Raw genomic sequence first — 23,781 nt, 5'->3', positions numbered from 1 at the left:
TGTGCCATTCTCTTTCTTGGCTCTTAAACTGGGAAACCTTCCTTCATTTGGATAAGAACCAGTCTGGAGGATCTGTTAAATCCAATAAGACAGAGATATCTGCCTTTGAGATATACTTGCCAACCACTAATTACTTAGCTAAACATGCAGATTTAATTAAGGCTTGTTCCTTCTTTAGCCAAAAAGAACATTTTAACATTATTTTGGGAATCAGATTAGCAGCTTGAAACAATACAGCTAAATGTCCTGTTCTCCAGAACATTTTAAAAAATAATAATCTGTGGCTAGGTCCAAATTGGAAAAGAACTCCAGAGTTAAAATCCATGCCTCATCTTTTCATTCAGTATAATATTCCCATATATATTCAGAGTACAGTCTTTTTAAAAGATAACGTTCCACAACACTACTTTCCAATTTGTGTCCTATCTCTACTGTAGCAATATAGCTCTATTGTGAGATTTATTTATTTATTTATTTTTAATCCCATTTATATCCCGTCCTTCTCCGAAGACTCAGGGTGGCTTACAATCTAAGCACAAATCAATGTGCTTAGCAATAGCCTTCATTCTATGTATATGCCTGCTTATTAGGGATTTCGCCCCTCCCCCAAGCGGCATTATTACAAAGTCAGCTTATTGCCCCCAACAATCTGGGTCCTCATTTTACCTACCTCGGAAGGATGGAAGGCCGAGTCAACCTTAAGCCTGGTGGGATGCGAACCTGCACTAATTGCAGGCAGCTGGTGTTACTTAAGGAGGCATTAGCCCACTGCTCCACCAAGGCTTGCTAGGACTCCCATCTTAGGATAATACCCAAGAACACTGAATACTAAAGATGATTGTGTTGTTATCTTAGACTTCTGAAAATGTAATGCCTAACATCAGGTATCTAACTGTAGAAAATGGTGGCTTTAAAGTAGCTTTAATCCACTGCCTTCATCCAGATGTTCTGCTGCTGCCTAAGTACATCTGAAGGCTGAGCAGGGAAGAGTGGCAGTGGTAGATTGGTGCTGATAATTCTGGATAACCCCAAGGGAACGGGAAGGTCCTACCTTTTGGCCAGCATAGCAACTTCTGATGCTAGGACTTCTTCCAACTCCTATGTCTAGAAGACTCTCTTAGATAACCTTTGTGCAATATCTGATTTAATTCTCTAAGGCTCTTTGCACAGCTCACTTGTTCTGGGATGTATTTTTAATTTCATCTTCCTGCCATCTTTTCTCACTCGGTTGTTTCACATGGTATTTTACGCTGTAAGACCCTTGTGTTAAGAATTGTGAAACAGACACACCTGCTGCATTCACAATGACATTAGTAACAATGAATGCATCTGGTGACTGGTTGCTGAACTACTGGTGCCATCTTGGTCCCCACACATAAATATATACATTAAATGTATGGCCAGAAAGGTTGCCATTCCCAGTTTTCAGCAGAAACATAGATGTTCCTTCAGTTTCTCTAATACAATGCTTATGTGCACGGGTGGGGACCCTAACTCATGTTAATTCTGTTTACAGGTTTGAGCCCTCTCTCTACTTTGATTAAATTGGCATAATTGAGGGGTAACTCCCATGGCCGGCTCTTTGCGCCGTAACTGTTGAGTCAGCTACAACAAAATTGTAAAAATGCATTTTGCTAAACAGACAAACCATGAAAAAGGAGAAGACTGTTCTCTCTTCTGAAGTTACACTTTCTTTGGACTGCTATAAAGCATTAATTCTGAGCAGCTGAAACAATTCAATGTGTCTCCCCTGTGGATTTTGCTTCTTAGATATTTTACTCCTTAGATAGACTATAGATTCTATTCGTCTACTAACAGATCTTCAATAATTCAGTTTCCTTTTATAAACAATGGCTTCAGTTATGGTAGAATATTTACAGAACTTAAAAAAATGTTTCTGAAAACCCAGCCCTTAAGAAAAGACTTCTAAGTACCTTCAAAACCCATAAACACCACAGGGTTCTCTCAACTCCTGATTTTGAATTTTGGTATTCATTTCCTTCAACTGAAATTCTCTAGATGAATTATTGGCCCAATATATATATATATATATATATATATATATATATATATATATATATATATATATATATATATATATATATATATATATATATATATATATATATATATATATATATATATATATATATATATATATATATATATATATATATATATATATATATATATATATATATATATATATATATATATATATATATATATATATATATATATATATATATATATATATATATATGGTTCTGGAATTTAATCCCCTTCATTTCATTCACAAATGAATGTACTTCTTGTATAAACTGTCACATGAACAAATGTGATTCAACTCCTCTATTAACCCATGTAGACCAAATTATAAGCATAGCTCATTTTTTTCCTGACTAGTGGTGTTGTTCTAATGGGAGTCGGTTTATTTGGGAGTATGACCCATTGAATCAAATGGAATCTGCTTTAAGTGAATATGTAAATGTCCAGGGCACGTGCCCATTTTCCAAAGTGACATTTGAATGAAATGTTGGGTTAATACCCTATGTAAGCCAGTGTGTAGATCATTTTTATCATTTGTTTCTCCCACTTCATATCTTTCATTAGCAACATTTTAGAGGTCATGCTTGTAAGGAGGAGGGGGGGGCGGGGTGTCCATGAAGTATGTCCAAAGCAGAGCAAAGTTGTGACTGCCAGATCCAGCCTTCTTGTCTGGCAGAATGACACAACTGTCTGAGGTGGCTGATGCTGTGGATTGCAGAAGAGGCCTCCAGCCATTCTTTCAGAACTCTTCAGCCATTCCCTCTCTGGGGGAGAATATGTGCTTATGATCTACCCTCCATCTCTGAGTTTGTGTTTGTGTGTGTGTGTGTTTTCTCACATTCAAGAGCCGAAGTAAGGTACAAACAGTTGCTTCTGCATTTTGAATGAGGTGGGAGGGGGCAACATTTTCTGCTTTGCCTCAGGCACAAGATGTCAGCCCTGGTGATTATAGAGGGATTTAGTATTATTTAGATGGAGCAAAGTGCATGTTAAGTTTTAATAAAGCACCCACATATCCTGCATAGCAAACTACTTCTGTCATTCAGGCATCTTTTGAAAAAAGGCCCAATGGAACAAGGCTTTGTTGTCTTAAGAGAAAACTTCAGGAGCAGCCCTTGGACTGAAAGTCTGCTTGGGGCAGCAGCTGCAGGAAGAACTGTAGTTCTGGTACCATCTCAGTGACTGAATGGGTCTGTTTTATTCAAACCCCATGAGGTGAGAATTCAAAAAGTGTAGGACTATTATTGATGCTTGTTAGACTTGCTGGATAGAATAACAAGTGGTAGGAGCTGGAGTTTTAGCAATCTCCACTAGCTTTGTATAAGAAGCAGCCTTAGGTATATTTTTGTAGAATTCACAAGGAATGGCAATTAATTTAAACAAAGCAGGTCCATTGTTCAGACCATTACAAAATGGCCTGCTCCTCACTTGAATGGATGCTACAGAGATTAATTCCGCCCCCCCCCCCCATTTTGTTGTTGTTGTGTGTTTCTGCATGTCTTTGCTCTGGATATTTTATTTTTTCCAGCATATACCTCTTAATATTTATAGGGATTAAATTTCATGCTATTGGAAATTTTTTCCAGCAGCGCTCAGTTCTGAAGGCAGAAAAGCAATTGGAAAGTTCTCCAGCTCAAATTCCAAAGAAATGAGCTCGGCAGTGTTCTTGCTCAGCTCCCATTAATTGAAATGTGGCTTGTCAAATGGAACTCTGTAGGAGCAAGGCAGAGGGCAATTTTATGGCCATTCTTTGAGAAAATCTGAAAGCACAGGCCTATATTGTTTTCACAAGCAATGCTAATGATGCCTTTGAGTATGGTATGCCTTGTTAAAAGAATCTGGAAAAGAAACATTTTAAAATCTGAGATGCATTGTTACTGAGTTTTTTTCCTTTGGCCTTTCCCACTACTGTGTACTGGAATGCAACCATTTTCCCATAGTAAGGATCTGTTGAATTGGCAAGGGAGAAGCTCTGTAACATACAAAGGGCCTTAACCTGGCACAATAAGGTAAGGGAATAATAGCCACCATTACCCAGCTGTTGCTGCCAGAATAATTGTGCTAGTTTTGATGAGATATTCTGCAATTCGCGTGGGAAGTTCTGATGTAGGTATGCCTTAATTACTTGGATAGAGCGCTACATAATATGTTGATTGCATAGGAAGTTTCAGAAATAAAAAAAAGTATGATGCAAAGTTAATTTATCGGAAAGTATTTATTTCAGTTTGTGAAAGAGAATAAAAAGAAGACATTCTCTCACATCAGGGGGTTAGTAATCTATTGACACAGGTTCCTCATCTTTAGCTCATAGAAGAATGTTTAAAAAAACAAATGCAAAATGGTCTCATTGGACCACTGAAGACTTGAAGAACTGGGATGATTTTGAGGGGTTTGAAGGAACAATATAGATTCCTTAAGGTCTGCCATGTAGAAGCTATTACTGTAAGCTTGCCTCTTAACAAGGTGTTTTTTTTCCTTTAAATCTGGTATGAAAATTTTGACCCAGTTACATTTGGGGATACTTAATGAACCTAGAGAGCCACATTGGTGTAAGTGGTTAGGGCACCGGGTTCGAATTTGGAAGAATGTGAGTTCTTTAGGCAGGTGAGTTCTTTAGGTGAGTTCTTTAGCTACTTTAGGCATGAAGCTTGGTAGGTGACCTTGGACCAGTCACTCCCTCTCAATCCTGGGAAGAAGGCAGTGGCAAAGTTCTTCTGAAATCTTGCCAAGAAAACTGCAAGGACGTGTCCAGACAATTGCCAGGAGCCAAGACTAACTTGAAACCTTTGAGCCTTTAAGGTTTTACCTTACTTGTATCTTGGCTCTTCGGTGTTACCTCGGAGAGCTGAAAATGTCATATCTGAAATCGGTCTTATATGAATGAAGACTTTTTAGATTTTTAATTCTTTTTTCTTTTCTTTTCAAACAACAATGGTCATCTCTTTTCTTTTTGTTGTTTTTCAGGCACCAAGCTGCCTTCCAACTGTGGGAAGTTTTGTCTCTGCACCAACAATGGCACCTTATCCCGCAGCAGCACAGGTGTCCCCTTATATGGCATACAGTGCTGCTCCTTCTGGTTACGTAGGTAGTCATGGCTGGCAGCATGCTGGGGGCACTCCTCTTTCACCCCACAACTGTGATATTCCAGCTTCACTGGCTTTCAAGGGCATGCAAGCGGCCAGAGAGGGTAGTCACTCCATCGCTGCCTCTGCACTCTGATATTGGAAATATGGCAGAACTTCTGGTCCGGACCGGTCCTGCCCAGTGTTCTTTCTTTTGTCCCCTAATTCTTCTTCACAGACTGACTCAATGAACCGGAACTATTTTGTGCTTAAAAAAACAAATAATAATTGCAGTTTGGTAAGTGTAAATAACATAAGGAAGGGATGAATGTGTTGTCTCCCTTTGCACTGTTCTGCATAAAGAAGATTTGACGACCCTCAGAGGGCTTGTGTGACTGTTTCATTGGTAAAACCACGCATATTTATTTTAAAGCAACAGGACTTTTTCAAATGTGCAATTGTTTCATATTTGTGAGAAATCAGTCAAAGAAACTCAGTAGATCCAACAAATGCAATAAAATAGAAATTGACTTCTGGACCAAAAAATAGTTCTTGTGGAAAAAAGTATGGACAGATTAATAGTAATTATGGCTAACAGCTTGTGTTTTATAGTAACAAATTATAGAACCAAATGAATACATGGCTCTGTTATTTATCCTGTATTTTATTGTGATCACAAGGGCAGTAATGTTTTTATTTTCTCTTTGTAAATATGGACATGGTTATCATCTGCATTTCCACTCGTCAACTGAATTCTGTTTTTCTTTTTGATGTTAAGTGGTGACATACTAGTCAAGCTTTTCCCACTTTAGCATCCCTCAATAGTGTTCGGATTGCAATTCCAGAACATTCAGTGGGAATTCCATGAACTGCATTCCCAACTCACCCAGAGTTTGCCAAAATGGGAAAGGATTTCCAAAGCAATTTGCTGTTTCTCTTCTTGGTGATGTCATATGCCTTAATGGTTCAAAGTTTAGATAAGTCTTTGTCTGCAGCATAGTATGAAAGCTCCTGAAAGCACTTGGATTTAATGAAAAGCATTTGGTTTTTCTAGCAAAGAATCTAAAGTGAGCACAAGTAGTCCTCATTTAGTGACTACTTGGGACTGGCAACTTGGTTCTTAGGTGAAGTGGATGTTAAATGAAACTGCAACTGTGTTTATGATCCGCTTTCCTTTGCTTTACAGATCTGCAAAGGTTATAATTGTGAGAATTTGTTCCAAAGTCACCTTTTTTATCACTGTAGTAACAGTGAACAGTTCTAAACAAGGCAGTTGCTGAATGAGGATTACCTGTAACTCTATATTCTTAGTGGGTTGAATTCAGAAAGTTTGTTTCACTCTTTCACAAATGAAAGGATGCCTTTTGTCTGTGGAAGGCACTAGTGTTCAATGGAAACTGCTGCTAATAATAATAATAAATATAATAAATAAAAACAAGCAACACAAATTATGCCACAATCACCCTTTCTACTCTGTTCTGTAGAGTCTCCCAGCATTTGGCACAGCCTTTCAAAAGATAGAACAAATTATAGGAGCAGGTAGAATCAGCAAAGTTAACATTCCCCTTTTTTTTCTTCAGCAGAAGCATCCTATGATCAACGTTTACTTACTAGTATATCAATCCATTTATTTCAGTGGCATTTGAAAATGATTGGTTTTCTGGATATATTGTATAGAGAAAATATTTTCCATATGGTACTTAATCACCTATATTCATAATAGCATCACTGATACGAAAGAGACATGGATGGGGGAAAAAACTAAACGAAATGGAAAGTTATCCTGTCTCTTACTGTGAAATTGTGGGCAGAGATTTTTAATAAGCCAATTGCAGAATCCATAATAAGAGTTTTACCTCCAGTTCCTTTTATTGGGCGCTTGGGCAGAAAATGGATGAATTATGATGCAAGTAACCACTGTGAAAGCAAATTGTACTGTAATTTCTTTGCCTACCTAAGTTCAGTAATTCCAGCCTCAGCCCTCCTCCCCATGTTGCCATTTTAAAAAGTAAAAGAAGAAAAAATGTCTACAATTCCTGTTTTATTGAATGTAAAACAAAACTAGGCTTTTGGTAAAGTTTACATTATTGTACATAAGCATGTTTCATTCCTAGACATATTGGTGGTGGTACTACAGATATTATTTATAATGTTAACAATATTCATCTTTTTCATTTCTGTATCCTTTATCAAGCATCCTTTCATGGTCACTTGGATTCCCAATTGCTCTTATATTTTTTCCCCCCAGTATAACCGTTTCAAGATGGTCTGTTCTCCTTGGACAATAATAAAGTTGTGAATATAGTTTTGGAAAGCCTGCTCAAGCTTGCCATTGTGTGTTGAAGATAACCATGAGAAGGGAAGATTTGAAAATCGACATATCTCCTAGCATGATTAAATATTAATATATTATGTACTTTTGTAAGTCTAGTGCAATAATGTAAAAACACGTCGCACAATACAGATTTTGAAAGAATGCTTAATAAAATTATCTACTTTTCTTCCTAGACATATTACACATAAGCATACTGCTGGGAGAATAAGATAAGATCCTGTCTCTTTTCTGAGAATATCATGTTTCTATTTTAAAAAGTCAACAAAGTTCTACCTCTAAGGGAATTCAAGGGAAATAATGTATGATGTCATATTGAGACTTCCTAGAAAATGCTCCAAAATATTTTCCTTCTGCAATCATTTAGTCATGACATAGATTGAAGAGAGAATATTCACAAACTGTAACTGGTATCAGTAAACCATTATCAAGCTCCTGTTTTGTTTTTATGTACTGCTAGAACCAATTAACCAGAAAGTAAGTACAGTTTATTTTTAAGGACCTAAGGAAGTGCACTTGCTTGTAATACCTGGTGCCCTTTGGTGGAATTCTTAATTAAATAAAAGCACTGTTACCCTGAGGCTCACCAATCCCTTCAGCTACAGACTTCATTTGGAAGAATACTTAATAATAATAATAAGTTGGAAGGGACCTTGGAGGTCATCTAGTCCAACCCCCTGATCAGGCAGGAAACCCTATACCATTTCAGACAAATGGCTGTCCAGTCTCTTCTTAAAAACTTCCAGTGTTGGAGCATTCACCACTTCTGGAGGCAGGTTGTTCCACTGGTTAGTTGTTCTAACTGTCAGGAAGTGTCTCCTTAGTTCTAGGTTGCTTCTCTCCTTGACTAGTTTCCATCCATTGCTTCTTGTCCTGCTTTCAGGTTCTTTGGAGAATAGCTTGACTCCCTCCTCTTTGTGGCAATCCCTGAGATATTGGAACACTACTATCATGTCCCCCCTCATCCTTCTCTTCATTGAACTAGACATAGCCAATTCCAGCAACCATTCCTTATATGTTTTAGCCTCCAGTCCCCTAATTATCTTTGTTGGTCTTCTCTGCACTCTTTCTAGAGTCTCAACATCTTTTTTACATTGTGGTGACCAAAACTGGATGCAGTATTCCAGGTGTGGCCTTACCAAGGCATTGTAAAGTGGTATTAGTACTTCACGTGATCTTGATTCTATCCCTCTGTTAATACAGCCTAGCACTGTGTTGGCTTTTTTGGCAGCTGCAGCACACTGCTGGCTCATATTTAAGTGATTGTCCACTAGGACTCCGAGATCTCTCTCACAGTTACTACTATTGAGCAAGGTACCACCTATACTATACCTGTGCATTTGATTTTTCCTGCCTAAATGTAGAACCTTACTTTTTCACAATTGAATTTCATTTTGTTAGATAGTGCCCAGTGTTCGAGTCTGTCCAGATCCTTCTGTATCTTAAGCCTATCTTCTGGAGTATTGGCTATTCCTGCTAGCTTGGTGTCGTCTGCAAATTTGATGAGTTCCCCATCTATCCCCTCATCCAAATCATTGATGAAGATGTTGAAGAGCACTGGGCCTAGAACAGAGCCCTGGGGCACCCCACTACATACTTCCTTCCATGTAGATGCAGTTTCATTGAGGACCACACGCTGAGTACGGCCTGTCAGCCAGCTACGAATCCATCTGGTGGTGATGCTATCTAACCCACATTTTTCTATCCTATCAGGTAGTAGGTTGTGATCTACTTTATCAAATGCCTTACTGAAGTCCAAGTAAATTACATCTACAGCATTCCTCTGGTCCACTAGTTTTGTCACTTGGTCAAAGAATGCAATAAGATTTGTCTGGCATGATCTGTTTTTGACAAACCCAAGTTGGCTTTTAGTGATAACTTTGTTCGCATCAAAGTGTTCGCTGATTTGTTGTTTGATTATCTTTTCCAGAATCTTCCCAGATATTTTTAATTTTTTTTTAATTTTATTTTAATTCCATTTATATCCCGCCCTTCTTCGAAGACTCAGGGCGGCTTACAAGCTTAGCAGTAGCCTTCATTCTATGTATATGCCTGCTTATTAGGGCTTTCACACACACCCCCAAGCGGCATTATTACAAAGTCAGCTTAATTGCCCCCAACAATCTGGGTCCTCATTTTACCTACCTCGGAAGGATGGAAGGCTGAGTCAACCTTGAGCCTGGTGGGATGCGAACCTGCACTAATTGCAGGCAGCTGGTGTTACTTAAGGAGGCATTAGCCCACTGCTCCACCAAGGCTCTGTTGAGGTCAGGCTGATAGGTCTGTAGTTTCCTGGATCTATTTTTTTCCCTTTTTTGAAGATGGGAACTACATCAGCTCTCTTCCAGTCCTCTGGTAGTTCCCCAGTGCTCCAGGATCTTTGAAAAATATAGTTCAGTGGTTCTGAGATCACGTCTGCCAGTTCCTTGAGAACCTTGGGGTGTAATCCATCTGGTCCTGGTGATATGAACTCGTCTAGGCTGGACAGGTGCTCACTTACCATTTTCTTGCCTATCTTAACTTGCGTTTCTATTCTGTTTTTTATGGCACTGGTTTGGGTAGGTTGGACTGTTTTTTCCCTTTGTGTAAAGACAGATGCAAAAAATGAGTTAAATAGTTCTGCTTTCTCCCTGTTGCTTGTCACCTTCTTGCCACTTTCCCCCACTAATGGACCAATCATTTCCTTAACTTTTTTCTTGTTTCTTATATGTTGAAAGAAGCTTTTTTTTGTTATTTTTGACTTTGGTCGCAAGCCTTAGTTCATTTTGAGCCTTAGCTTCCCTCACTTCATCTTTGCAGGCATGGGCTGTTTGCTGAAATTCTGCCTTAGTTATGTGCCCCTCTTTCCACTTCTTATACTTGTCCTTTTTATCTTTCAGTTTATCAGAGAGTTCTTTATGCAGCCATGCTGGTTTCTTTTGAAAGCTGTTATTTTTCTTCTTTGTTGGTATTGTGCTAGACTGGGCTTTTATTATCTCACTTTTCAAAATTTCCCAAGCTTCTTGAGTTGTTTTCCCCTTTAGGATTCTCATCCATGGAATTCTTCCCAAGGTCTCTCTAAGTTTATTGAAATTAGCTCTTTTAAAGTCCAAGACTCTAGTTTGGCTGTATTCTATTGCTTGTGCTTCCATAATGTTGAATTCCAATATTGCATGATCACTTCCCCCCAAGGTTCCTGTGGCTTTGACACTTTCTATCATTTCATCTCTGTTGGTGAGAATTAAATCCAATATGGCTAATCCCCTAGTTCCCTTCTCTACTTTTTGGGAGAGAAAGTTGTCTGCTAGGTTTGTCAGGAATCTGTTAGATCTTCCACTTGGTGCAGAATTTGTCTCCCAGTCGATATCAGGGTAATTAAAGTCCCCCATTACTATTGTGATGCGCTTCCTACATACCTTAGTTAACTGACTAGCAAAAAGTTCATCTATTTCCTCTGCTTGGTTGGGTGGTCTATAGTATACACCTATGGCAATGTCATTTTTCCCCCTTTTATATTGACCCAAATACATTCAAATTTACAGTTTTCATCATTGTTGTGCTCTATTTCTGTAGAGATAAAGTTATTTCTTATATATAGAACAACTCCACCTCCTCTTTTGTTTAGTCTGTTTCTTTTAAATAATTTAAATCCCTCTAGCTGTGTGTTCCATTTGTGGGTTTCGTCCCACCATGTTTCTGTAATGGCAACAATATCATATCCGCCCTCATTTACCTGAATTTCTAGTTCACCCTGCTTACTGTTCATACTCTGAGCATTGGTATATAGACATTTGAGTCCTTTATGACTGACCCTGTGTTTACTTGCTACATAACTTGTGTGGTGCCTGAGTTCCCCTATTTTTTTAGATTGCCAGGGACAGTGATGTTCTGTATCAATTAACTCACTGTCCCCGTTGTTTAGTTTAAATATTCCTCCAGAAAAGCTGTGAATTTATTGCCAAGTAACTCAGTCCCTTTCTTGGATGGATGCAGACCATCTCTTTTGTACATTTTTTCATTGGACCAGCTACAGACATTGTGACTAATATAACCAAAGCCTTCTCCTTTACACCACTCCTTTAGCCACATATTAAATTCTGCTATATGCTGGCCTTTTCCATTTTGCTCCTTATACACTGGTAAGACCTCTGAAAAAGTGAGCCTACAGCCTATTCTGCTGAGTTCCTGCCCCAAGCTCTGGAAATCATTCTGCACAGAGAGTACATCTGCACAGAGAGTACTTGTTTTCATTAGTACTCTGGAGCTGGCTACAGTTGTTTGCAACCCTTTTGGAAGAGAGCTTTCTTGAACTGATATAATTCCTGCTTCTGACTAAACATAACCAACAAAATTCCTCTTACGGCAATTCTTGCCCATGCATCAAATGTCAGTGCTGCAAATCTGTGAATTTCTCCCAAGTGGGGCAAAGCTGCTGTGTCATGGAGGCCTCTCAAATGATCCCTCAAGAATTCATTTGTTCTCTTTAAATATAAACACTTCATGCTGTAGCTATTCTGTCGTAATGGTCCATTTTCTTCATCTCAACAAGACTAGACACGCACAAGTAACCCATGGTGTTGAGTGAGTACTGCTTTATAGTATCAATCATCTTGAGCCTCAAGTTGTCCCTGTTGACTATAGGACTAGGCAGATGTTTAGCTGGAAACCTTCAGCTATTAGAGTTAAGTACTAGCTAGAACTGAGATTTTAAAATAAATTAAAGTGGAATTTCAGTAGACCAAATAAGTATAGAATAGAATTGCAACCTGGGATTTGGGGCTTAGTCACAAATCACTCAGCTTTGAAACTGACTTGGGCCTTGATGCTGTTTTGAAAAATGAACAGAAAAGGGGAAGATCATATACTGATCTGACTAAAAGAAAGAGATAACAGTCTAATAAATGAATATATTATCCTTATCATATTTACAGCATAAAATGAGGTGGTGGGGGTGGTAAGACCCCAATGATGGTTGTTTGAATCTGTATAACTGTGACTTAATACAATTTATTTTTGTTCTACTGCAAAATAGCACTCTTCTACATAGCTGCTCTTTCATCAGATTCTTTACGGTATGATTATACATAAAGATATTCAAAGGAAGAAATTCTTATTCCATATAGGTCTTATCAATATCTCACAGAATTCTAGGTGGTAAGGGCTATAGATTAAACAAAAAACCCATTATCATACTAGTACAAACCAGCCCTCACAGGATACATGTCTAAAAAAATATTTAAAGCAATTATCTATTATGGAAATGTAAATGAATTGCAATGTTTATATTGGCTACATTCTTCTATAGAAGATTAAATCTTGATAACCTTATGGTTCTCGGCAGATAACTAGAGCAAGTCAATAGGATAAATGATACTGTATTCACAGCAAATGATCAGTTGATGGACTACTTTTAATTGGAAGACAAACTGGAAGGCTTAATTATGGCAATTCAGTTGGCTTTTATAGTTGTATTGGTCTGGGGCAGAACATATTAAACTAAGGGTTTAAATTGGGATGGAGCATTTGTGATCCTGCAGATAATGCTGGACACAGCTCACATTCCCAACGAAGATGCTCAACATTCAGGAATGATGAAAGCTAAAGTTCAACATCCAGAACCACTTTTGAACTAAAAAAATGTAATCTCAATAGGGAAGGAAAAAACAAGTGAGTTCAAAATTTAAAGCTGCTAGTACGACTCAACCATCAATCATTTCTGAAACATCAAAAATTAAATTTTATAATAGCATTTTTGTGGAGTAAAAATGGAGCTATTACTCTCAGATAGGTATGAGTGTTTCCAAATGTTTCATTAAATTATAACCCCCCCCCCTTGAAAAAAATCCCACTGATTTAGTTGGCACATTTTTTCCAAATGAATGGCTTACATTGATACACTTGCCTTGATTGACCATCCTTTTAGTTCAGAAAAGAGGACTACATATAAATTGTAATTTCAAAGGAAGTAAAGGGTAAACATTGTTACATGTATGACATTGTTACATGTATGACATTTTAAAGCTCTCTGAAATAAGTTCATGATTCAAAAAAACACGGGCATGTATCTAAACCTTGTTGAATAGGGAGGGAACAGGGTTTTCCCAGCTGGACCTATATCTATTTACTAGGACCACTTGTAGTTTCAAGGAACTTATTTTCTCCAACTGCAGCAAGACTTTGATCAGGTTGACATGGAAAATATGTGTAGTGTATGTGTCCATGAGTTTTAATATTACTTCCCACATGTCGCTTCCCAGTGCCAAACCATACAAAGTATTATTGCATTCATTTTTAAGAGTCTGAATGGCCCCATCATTTTTTTCTCACTTTCTCATTTCCACTCCTACCCATCTGTTTATGTCACCTAACATAGTTTCTCTCCTTGGTAGCATTATCCAGAGTTTGCACATTTTCTCACAAATTCGTATCTTGTTTTTCTCTTAGCAACATTTATTGGCATGTAACATGGAATATTATCAGTCAATGGATTCTGATTTCATACATATCTAAAGCAAACTAGATGAATAAATTTATACTTTCTGATACACACTTTAGCCCTTTCTCACATGTCACCCTTCAGTCATGCTAGCCACAATAGAAATAGAACTCATCTACATGTTTTCCTACTTGAGGATGGAAATGAGGATGGCTACAGGGACTTTCTTGGCTGCACCCTAATTTGTTAATATTTAATTCCTAAAATCTTATATCTCCTGCCTGCAGTAAAGAATGTGATGAGATACTACATCAATAGTTGGTTGAAAAGAACCACTACTGATAATTCTCTTTGCCACTGATTTTAGAACAGTTGTTTTTTCCATTCACAAAATATATGACTTGGATTGGGATGCTTACCCGATAAGAAATCCTATCGAAAGGAACTTCTGGGGAAGAAATGGTGAACTGAAGATGACTCCATTGAAACTGGATTCAATGACCTTGTCAGAATAAAGAGCTGGCAAGTAGACTGGCTCTTTGTAATCCCTTTTAGGAGAAGGAGTGGACTTGAAATTGCCCACAAGTGTTCCATACTGTTGCTCCTTGCAAGGAGATTGCAAGACAGCCATCTCTTGCCAATTTGGAGCTGTGGGAGATGAAGGAGAGTAATCTTTGCTCAAACTACATTTTCATTTTTACAGACCCTGGGTATAAGAATCTTTGGATTGACAGCTTTTATAGTCCCAGGTAAGTTTCCTTCAATCATTAGCAAATGAAGCTTGAAATACAAGTTTTGGAATAAACAGCAAAAGGGTGGCTAGAATTTTTGGGAAGATACAAATAGACTAAGGGCCCTGATAGATTTGAAATAAGAATTTGGAATTAATTCCCACATTTTCTTGTGGGAAAATGTTTTTGTTTTGAATTCTTTTAAAAAACATGATAGGATGAAACCTGGACATTAGAGGAGCTAAAGATTACAATTAAAGGAGAAGAACATTTAAACTGGCTTATTGATACAGAATGGAAAAATATTTTAACATTGGATATAATGAAGTTAATTATAAGAATGTTTGCCTTTAGAGTTTAAAGGATGTAATAGAATAGGAATAAACTTTACTGGATAAGACTAAAACTGATCTGAAAGTGGATTTAAAAATGACAAGCTACAAGAAAAATGTGGAAAAAAGGTGCCATGCTAGATATAAAAAAAAACCTAGCTGATGTTTTGGTAATTGAAGGAATATACAAATAACAAACCAAGAGAGTGACCTAGATAATGTCCTATATTGGATATAAAAAGAGGCTTGTTAAAGCTTTGAAGAATTTTGTGGGAAAGAACAAAGAAAAAATGAACAGAAATCAAGTTCTGGGATGTTAAAACGACATTTGAAATGATTAAAGATCAAGATTGTTAAAAGTAAAAGGAAATATAAAATATAAAGATGTTTTAGTTGATCAAAGATACAATAGATATGTTATTCTCTCTAGTAATCCTTAATGTTCATTTGCTGACCAATACTGAACAATGATTTTTTAAGGATTTGTTTATAGATAAGAGATGTAAGAAATGATGTTGTTACTTAAATTTTTATACTTGTTGAGATGATTTCTTTTCTTTTTCTTTACTATAACCTTATTTTTATTTCCTGCAGAATTTTTTATATAATTATATAAAAAGTCATCATACTGAAAGAGGTTAGACTTATATCTAAACAGCATGATTAATACTAGCCTTTTTCTATCACATTCTGCAAAAGCTATAGGCCGAGGCAGAAAAACAAGTTTTTCTAATCATTAAAAGTAACATTTGGGTCTGGGGGTACTATCAAATGATTTTGTTTTACTGAAAGATGTGGTTGAAAATATACTTAACAAAATGTTGGATACAAGGTACAGCAAAAAGCTATATATGTAAAGGTATTTTATTTTTGAATTTTGAACATGCTAAATTAACAACAAAAAATAGAGAAATATTAGATATCCTCTGAAGACTTTTAATTTCTATATTGGAAACAGTTACTACACAACAAAACAATTTGTTGATATTAACCACCTAAGAACTTTTTTTAAAAAGCCAGTATAATATAATCTAGGAATGCTTATGTCATGCTTATGTCAATACAAATATCTTTAAAAATGGTAGGATATCTCCATCTATCTTGCACATAATATGCCTTAAACATCATTATAAAAATACTATTTTTTAAAAAAAGAATTCAGTTATGATTCTCACTTTTCTTTGAAATTTTGAGAACTAGTTTTTTTAATTTATATTTCATAGTCTTTTGAATACAGTTTGCATTATAAACCAGTAATATGACGTATCAAATGATAGAAGTATCTTACATGGAAAACAAAATGCAGCTACAAATATTTGATGAGAGCAAATATTAAAAACCTTAAAACCAAAATCCATAGGATAGTAGAAGGGTTTTCATAGCCAGACTGTTTTCTGTAAAGAGGAAATTTGAAGGGTATGGGCTACCCCTAAGAAGGACCTCTCTCTAATGCCTGTTAACTTTAACGGCCATAACGGTGGGGCAGTAAGCAGGTCTTTCAATTTAAAAAAAATACCGAATGGTAATGTTGTTTAGAGTTTTAAAGCCTGAAGTACTTCAAACTGAGCAAAACATGAACTGACAATCAGCACAGTTAATGCAGACTGAATGGAATACATTATTTGACTGTCCAGCTTCAAGAAGGATGAGAATCATTAATTTCATTTGTGGGGTCAATTTTTAGAGTAATTTTCAATAGCAGCTCCAAGCAGCATGTAAGGAGGGCATACTTAATATTAAAACTGCTTTCTCAAGAGTGTGGCATTGCATTACCTGTGATTTTACAGTCAATAACAGAGTTGCAAGTATTTGAGAGAAGTACAACAGCACCCAACTATTTGGTGCTATTTAGTGGACATCTGAATTTTTGAAGCCCAGATCTGATAGTCCTATAAGTTGTTTACTTCATCAGACATGATAGCAACTCTAATTAAATTCAGTGGAACTCAGTTCTGAGTTTAACTCTCCTTATCACCTTTCATGAATCTGAATATAAGAGTGGACTCTAAAATCAAGATCCTGCCTTTGTTATTTTTATAATATACTACTCCTTTCTCCTCCTATTTTCTCCATAACAATAACCCTGTGAGGTGAATTGGGTGGAGACAGAGTGACTGGCCTAAAGTCATCTAAAATCACTGACCTAAAGGCTCACAGTCTCCTAGTTTTGGGGCATGCATCTTAAACAATAGATTTTTTTCTATCAATCAATCAACACGAGATTGTTCAAGTTAACACATTTAATTTGCTTGATAGACATACATTATATTCTTTTACAATACTTCTTTTGTAGCTTTTACTTAATGGGATGGGTATTTGCATCTCGGTTGAAATATAATATTAACTTTTTTCCCCTGAAGAATATTTACCATATTTTTCCATCTATAAGACGCACCCTTGTATAAGACACTCTGGCAGGTGAGTTTCTCTGTGCGGATCAGCTGCTTGGCGGAGCACCAAACAGCTGAGCTGGCAAATCCAGAGGTTCGGCGGCTGACAATCTTGCAACATGCCCCCTTCCGTTAGTGGCAAGCCCACAGGGGCTTGACACCTGCACCAGGCAGCATGGCAACCCACACAGGCATGCCCTGGGCTGCAGAGGTTACCATTATTTTTCCGTGTATAAGATGCACCTGATTTTTGAACAGGGTGTTTGCTGGAAAAAATAGTGTCTTATACACGGAAAAATATGCTAGTATTAGGCCTTTCATAACCAAAGCCATTCATTTTGCACCATTGTACAACTCTCCCTTTCTTTTCTAAGCTTATAAATGCTGATGCAGATATTTTTTATTTGATAGGAATTGTTTTACATTATTTCAGTCTGAAATTAGTACTTCTGGTCACCAGTTTTCTTGAAGCCACCCGAAAACATATTCGTAAACCAGCAGCATCACTGCACCACCTAGAAAACAATGAATTTTTGGGAATACAAAATTTAAGAAGTAACACATCATGGAAGGAATTCTGATTTTTTTTCTATACCAATCAGTTGAAATTATATAGAAATAAAGAAAAGTTTGGGTCTTGCAGTAGCAGACAGCTTGATGGGAATTTAATGAATGCAGAACATTAGATGATGTAATATTAGAATCCTATTTTAAAAACTGAAATACAAAAGGCAATTTTTGTATGCTTACCTGAACCGTGAATATTTTTGATGGAAAATCGGGTAGGTTTTCATGTTTTTCTTTTCAGTTCCACACATATAACATTTTTGGTGCAGAACTTTGTACACATAATATGTAAAATACACACTATGTGTAGTATGAGAAAGAAGCCATCCAAATACAGCAAAACTCCCTTAAATATCTTCAGTGAGACTAAGGCCAAGTTCATCCAATTGTCATTTTACAACAGACTGGGTGAATTTCCCTCATGGGAAAAATTAGGTATGTCTATTAGTTGCTTCAGGGACGCGGTGGCTCAGTGGGTTAGGACGCTGAGCTTGTCGATCAGAAGGTCGGCAGTTTGGCGGGTCGAATCCCGAGTGCCGCGTAACAGAGTGAGCACCTGTTACTCGTCCCAGCTTCTGCCAACCTAGCAGTTCGAAAGCATGTAAAAATGCAAGTAGAAAAATAGGGACCACTACGGTGGGAAGGTAACAGCATTCTGTGCGCCTTTGGCGTCTAGTCATGCTGGCCACATGACCACGGAGATGTCCTCGGACAAGCGCTGGCTCTTCGGCTTTGAAACGGAGATGAGCACCGGCCCCTAGAGTCGGAAACGACTAGCACGCATGTGCGGGGGAACCTTTACCTTTACCTTATTAGTTGCTTCATGGACAGAATAAACTTTTTATGAAGGGAATCTCTATTGTAAAAATATTAGGAGAAACTATTTTGTATAAAGGTAAAGGTAAAGGTTCCCCCGCACATGCGTGCTAGTCGTTTCCGACTCTAGGGGCCGGTGCTCATCTCCGTTTCATAACCGAAGAGCCAGCGTTTGTCCGAGGACGTCTCCGTGGTCATGTGGCTGGCATGACTAGACGCCAAAGGCGCACGGAACGCTGTTACCTTCCCACCATAGTGGTCCCTATTTTTCTACTTGCATTTTTACATGCTTTCGAACTGCTAGGTGGGCAGAAGCTGGGACGAGTAACAGGCGCTCACTCTGTTACGCGGCACTCGGGATTCGACCCGCCAAACTGCCGACCTTCTGATCGACAAGCTCAGCGTCCTAACCCACTGAGCCACCGCGTCCCTTCCTATTTTGTATACTTCACCTCTAAAAGGTATTTCAAATGATAGACTCTGATAGACTTTTTAAGATTACACCTTTGTATATGATGTTCATTAGCTAGTAAGTAAGCCAACACAAAGAGAGAAACATTTTGTGTTTATTAGAAGGTGGTAATAGTTTCCTTGTGGTCTTCATCAAAGCTGATCAAAGACAAAGTAAACTGGAAGTTTATTATCCTTGGAAGATTATTCCAGTTCCCATTGTGTATCTGATCAAATCTAATGACCATAGTGGTCAACCAACATAGGAATATTTATAGGAGAGAAACAAATTAATTTTGCTGGTTCTGGTTTTAAACTTTGCATACTGATACATACATAATCTGGGGAGCACAGGTGGTCTTGTTTAATGACCACTCATGCAGCAGCTGTTTGAACTTATGGCACTGAATGAGGGGTGGTTATAACAGTTCTTTGTAGTTATGGCTGTTGCGGAATCCCACAGTCTCATGATCGTGATTTGCAACCTTCCTTGCTGCCTTCTGACAAGCAAAGTCAATAGAGAAGCTAGTCGGAAGTTGATGTTAACGGTCAGTTGAGGGATTTTAATCGTCTTCACTTAACAATGGCAGCAGGGACTTCCGGACCCGCTATTGCTAAGTGGTATAGACATGTGAGGGTTTGTTTTTTTTCAACTTATGAACACATCACCCAATGATGCAGCTCCTGGTCCTAATTATCATCATTAAGCAAGGACTATCTGTATACAAAACTGTGAAATGAGTAAATAAATAACATTTGAATCAATTTTTAAAATTCAGGATCAGATAAATATATCCATATTAACATTTGTACTAAGACAGTCTTTTCCGACTATGTGCCTTTCAAATGTGTGGTTTTGCACCTTATCAATGGCCATGTTGGCTAGGGAATCCTGGGAATCCACCTGTTTTGGAGGAAGTCCTGGGATGGAAATATCCCAGCACTCAACTTCCCACTGTTCCTTCAGTGTGCTCATTTCCACCCATTAACTTTTGTATATAGAATTAAATGCCTATGTAACAGCTAGAATAAAATAATAGGCAAATGACACAACCTGCCAAAAGATGTCAGCTTGATTTTACAGATTAGCTATAATAGAAGGAAGATAAGTTAAAACTAAAATCTGCTTTGACATCTGGCAAATAGGGTAGGGATAGCTGGTTTGGCTATGTGCTTTTACCAGATTTTTTTCTATGTTCTTGCCTTAATTTACTGTTGACTGAGCAGTGAGCAAGTATGAGGGAGAGAAAGAAAGCAAAAAACAATAATAACATAGTATATAGTAAGAAACATTGTATCAACCTATGTATTTGGATTTTGAAGTTACAGAATAAAAAAAAAGCTACAGTGGTACCTTGGTACTCATTGTTAATTGGTTCTGGAATGCATGATGAGTACCAAAAATGATGAATACCAGGCACATTTTTCCCATAAGTGAGTCACAAGGCAGCTGACACTGTTAAGCTCTAGTTTGTGCAATGAGTACCAAACAAATGATGAGTACTTGGATAAAATGTTTACTTCAAAATGTGTTGAGTACCAAATTCGAAGAGTTTCAAATCAGTTGAGTACCAAGGTATCACTGTATATACATAGGATTATGATAGCATTAAGAATGAATGAGAAAAGATTTACCTGGTCCTAGCCTCATGATTTTGGGAACTAATCCTTTGTACAAAGCTAGAAATCTGTAGAAAAACAATGAAAAATGTTAGTTATATTGATCAATTTTCTTAACTGCCCATCAGTCTGCTTGCAACAAAACTTGAACTTAGCTGGCTTATGTGCTTCTTTGAAAAGACAACAGACACTGAATTCCTCACAGAATATTTTAGTGAATAGTAGGGAACTGTTGTCTTCATGCAAGACTGAAAGCATTTTTCTATCCTTTCTGAAGCATGCAGAATTCTAATGGCTCTACTTTAACTATGTTGTGATTGAGTTCTCCCATTAGACTATTGGCATACATGAAGTTTGGAATCCCGGTGCTACATTGTTTCATGAAAACACCAAGATCATGTCCTGGATTAATTGTATAGCAGTTCATTAAACAAGCAGATGATGCATTCTCATTCCTCTATAGGCTAGGATAGAATATTTACTAAAAATAATTGCAGAAAGTTAGAAAAAGGGGGGAGGAAGAGTGGCATTCTCTGAAGTAGTTCTTAGGACAACTTTGATTCTTCTGAAGTCTGACACCATACTCTTTGATATATGACACATCTTTTTCTAGTTTGCATACAGAAATAATCGGGCTCTCTTCAACCCACAGTTTTCATTGTGACTGCTAACACTCTTGTATCTTGGCCTCCACTAACCCTCTTTGCAGAGAGAGCTTGTAGAAATCTCTGAATGCTTTTCTCCATTTTGAAAGATGTTGACAACTTGGCTTTCCTCAATCCCAGTTTGGGCAAGTAGAATGTTTTTAATATTTACAATTGAAACAATTGTAAGCTTGTAAGCCGCCTTGAGTCTTCGGAGAAGGGCAGGATATAAATGGAATTTTAAAAAAAATTTAAAAAAATATAGGCTACCTTGATGCTGAAAAAAAAGCCCACCTTTGCCCCAATGCACCAACTGATACTAATGTGTGTAAACCGAATGGTTTGCTGTAGAACACTAGAATCTTTTCAGAACAATATAATAAGAAATTCACAAATGAAAATTCAGAAAACTCAGGCCAAAGAGGAATTCTCTTTTAATTTCATATGTACGTTTTGAATTGTGAAGCTTTGAAAATGTTTGCTATACAAATACTATATAGAGAGATTTTTTTAATGACCTGATGAAATCTGCAATGTTGCATATTGCAAATCTGCAGTGTGATTTTATGAACAAGCCAGAGTCCTGGATCTTTACTACTGAAATGAATGCTTTACCCTTCTTCTTTATAAACGGTTTCCATCGTTTCAAAACAGGTCCTGTACTTGATTTCTCCAGGCACGGGCTGTGGTCCTTGAATCCTACTCTTTGCAACATCAAAAGGGATGTTAATAATTGAGGCTATTGTTCCTGAGGCTAGCCCAATTCCAAACTTTCTCAGAAACTCCAATGTTGGATCCTGGATAAATAAATAAGAAAACCAACAAAATAGCTGAGAGAAGAGAAGGAAAAGAAAGATGACGGGTTGGGGAAGAGAATGACTGACATAAAATGAAGCAAGTTAAAATAGAAACAGAAGCACCCCAATTGGTTAAAGATTATGAAATAATATGCATTTAATCAGAAAGCTTGCATGATATGACACACTCCTGCTATTCTAGTGGAACGCATTAGGACTTCCAATGCCAGGGCTCCTTTTCTTGACGATCCGATTGGCTATGTTTTCACACATGGTCTAAATTGCTGAAGTACACATTTCCTCACACAGGATTTATAAACACAGTTCTTAAAAGCAAGACCGGTACAGCATATGGGGATGATTTGTATAATTGGGCTTCACAATGTACTTAGTATTACTGTATCAAAACGGGAGAAATCTAAGCACACTATTAGCTAATTGGCCAGAATATTTTACAAATGACAGCAACTTCCACCATGAAGCCTACTAAAATGCTCATTTGTGCACTGGACCCCCAAATGTTAAATTAAATAAAGGCTAATCTCGGTCTGCTGCCTTCCCCTCCAGGTTTTTTTATTTTTACATTTAGCTTTGCATGTAGCTGATGCGCTGTACCAAGGGGGCCTGGCTTCCTGCTATTAACAATCCAGCAACAGTGGAACTGCAGAGCATATTTTTATGCTCTTCCGTATTAGGAACAATAGTAACTCATGAAACTAATTGGCTGAAGAATGTGCAAAACGTTTTGTCCAAAGCCTACAATTTTGCCCTGCTTTGAAAAATTCAGAAACTAGCTGTACAATAAAGCCAGTCTTGAAGCAACAGCTTTCTGCACGTCCTGACACAATCCAACAGTTCATACTTTTTCAGATGGCCTTCCTACCAAGGACATTAGCTTACTGAGGGTAAAATTACTTTAATAAATTTTTAATCTCATGTGTGTGAATACTGGAAACTGAGTGAATTATGTTATGCTAAATTTGCTGTGGAGCCTATTACAGTATACAACTTTAAAAAAAAATCTTTTTCCATTTTGGGCCATGCAAAGTACTGAGAAGCCCCTGGTGTCTTTCAAATGTATAGTGTAATTTGCTTAATAAAAGTCTTTCAATGCAATCTTTCCCAACTTGATGTCTTTCCAGATGGGTTGGATTCCAACTCATATTGGCTTCACATTGCCCTCACATTGTCGATATTAGTTGGAGCTGTGACAGTTGTAGTCTATAGTAACTGCAAGGCACCATATAAAGAAAAATGTCTTAAAGCAGCCTCATGGAGGAGGATGCCAGATTTGGTGTGCTCCTCAAATCTCAAAAGTTGAACAAATATGGACAAACCTTGAAATTCAAACCAAATACATTTTTCATATTAGTACCATTTGGGCTTGGAAATACATAATGTCCCAATTAACTTCTAAAACACATATACAACTGAATCTATTAGTACTAGAATTAGTATTTCCAGGACTCAAATTTTAATGCCCTAGCCTATGGGGACATAGTTTCAGTGCAAATCTGGTTTTCAAGAATCACATATACTGCCTACTTTCAACTTTTCCTATATGGAGGTACTGTCT

General features: G+C 37.4%; 2 protein-coding genes across 4 annotated transcripts in view; one reads left to right on the top strand and one right to left on the bottom strand.

Moving 5' to 3' along the window:
* Positions 1 to 5,268, top strand: part of PAX9 (paired box 9) — a gene marked incomplete at its 3' end in the record, with an annotated part of 43,936 nt that extends 38,668 nt beyond the window's left edge. Inside the window, exon 4 of the mRNA XM_081313927.1 lies at positions 5,014 to 5,268. Within this exon, the coding sequence (XP_081170053.1) occupies positions 5,014 to 5,268 (255 nt within the window). The remainder of the gene's footprint in view (positions 1 to 5,013) is intronic.
* Positions 5,269 to 17,216: 11,948 nt separating this feature from the next.
* SLC25A21 (solute carrier family 25 member 21) overlaps positions 17,217 to 23,781 on the bottom strand; it is a 304,840-nt gene continuing 298,275 nt past the window's right edge. For all 3 annotated transcript variants that reach the window (XM_081313016.1, XM_081313018.1, XM_081313017.1), the window contains 3 exons: positions 22,024 to 22,205; positions 20,780 to 20,832; positions 17,217 to 17,826 (listed from right to left, as the gene is read on the bottom strand). In XM_081313016.1, the coding sequence (XP_081169142.1) occupies positions 17,765 to 17,826; positions 20,780 to 20,832; positions 22,024 to 22,205 (297 nt within the window). In that variant the 3' untranslated portion in view covers positions 17,217 to 17,764. The remainder of the gene's footprint in view (positions 17,827 to 20,779; positions 20,833 to 22,023; positions 22,206 to 23,781) is intronic.

The sequence above is a fragment of the Vipera berus genome (assembly GCF_964194415.1).
Source record: "Vipera berus genome assembly, chromosome: 1".
Taxonomy (NCBI): domain Eukaryota; kingdom Metazoa; phylum Chordata; class Lepidosauria; order Squamata; family Viperidae; genus Vipera; species Vipera berus.
Note: the sequence above shows the minus strand (reverse complement) of the source record. Positions and strands in the feature narration are given on the sequence as shown.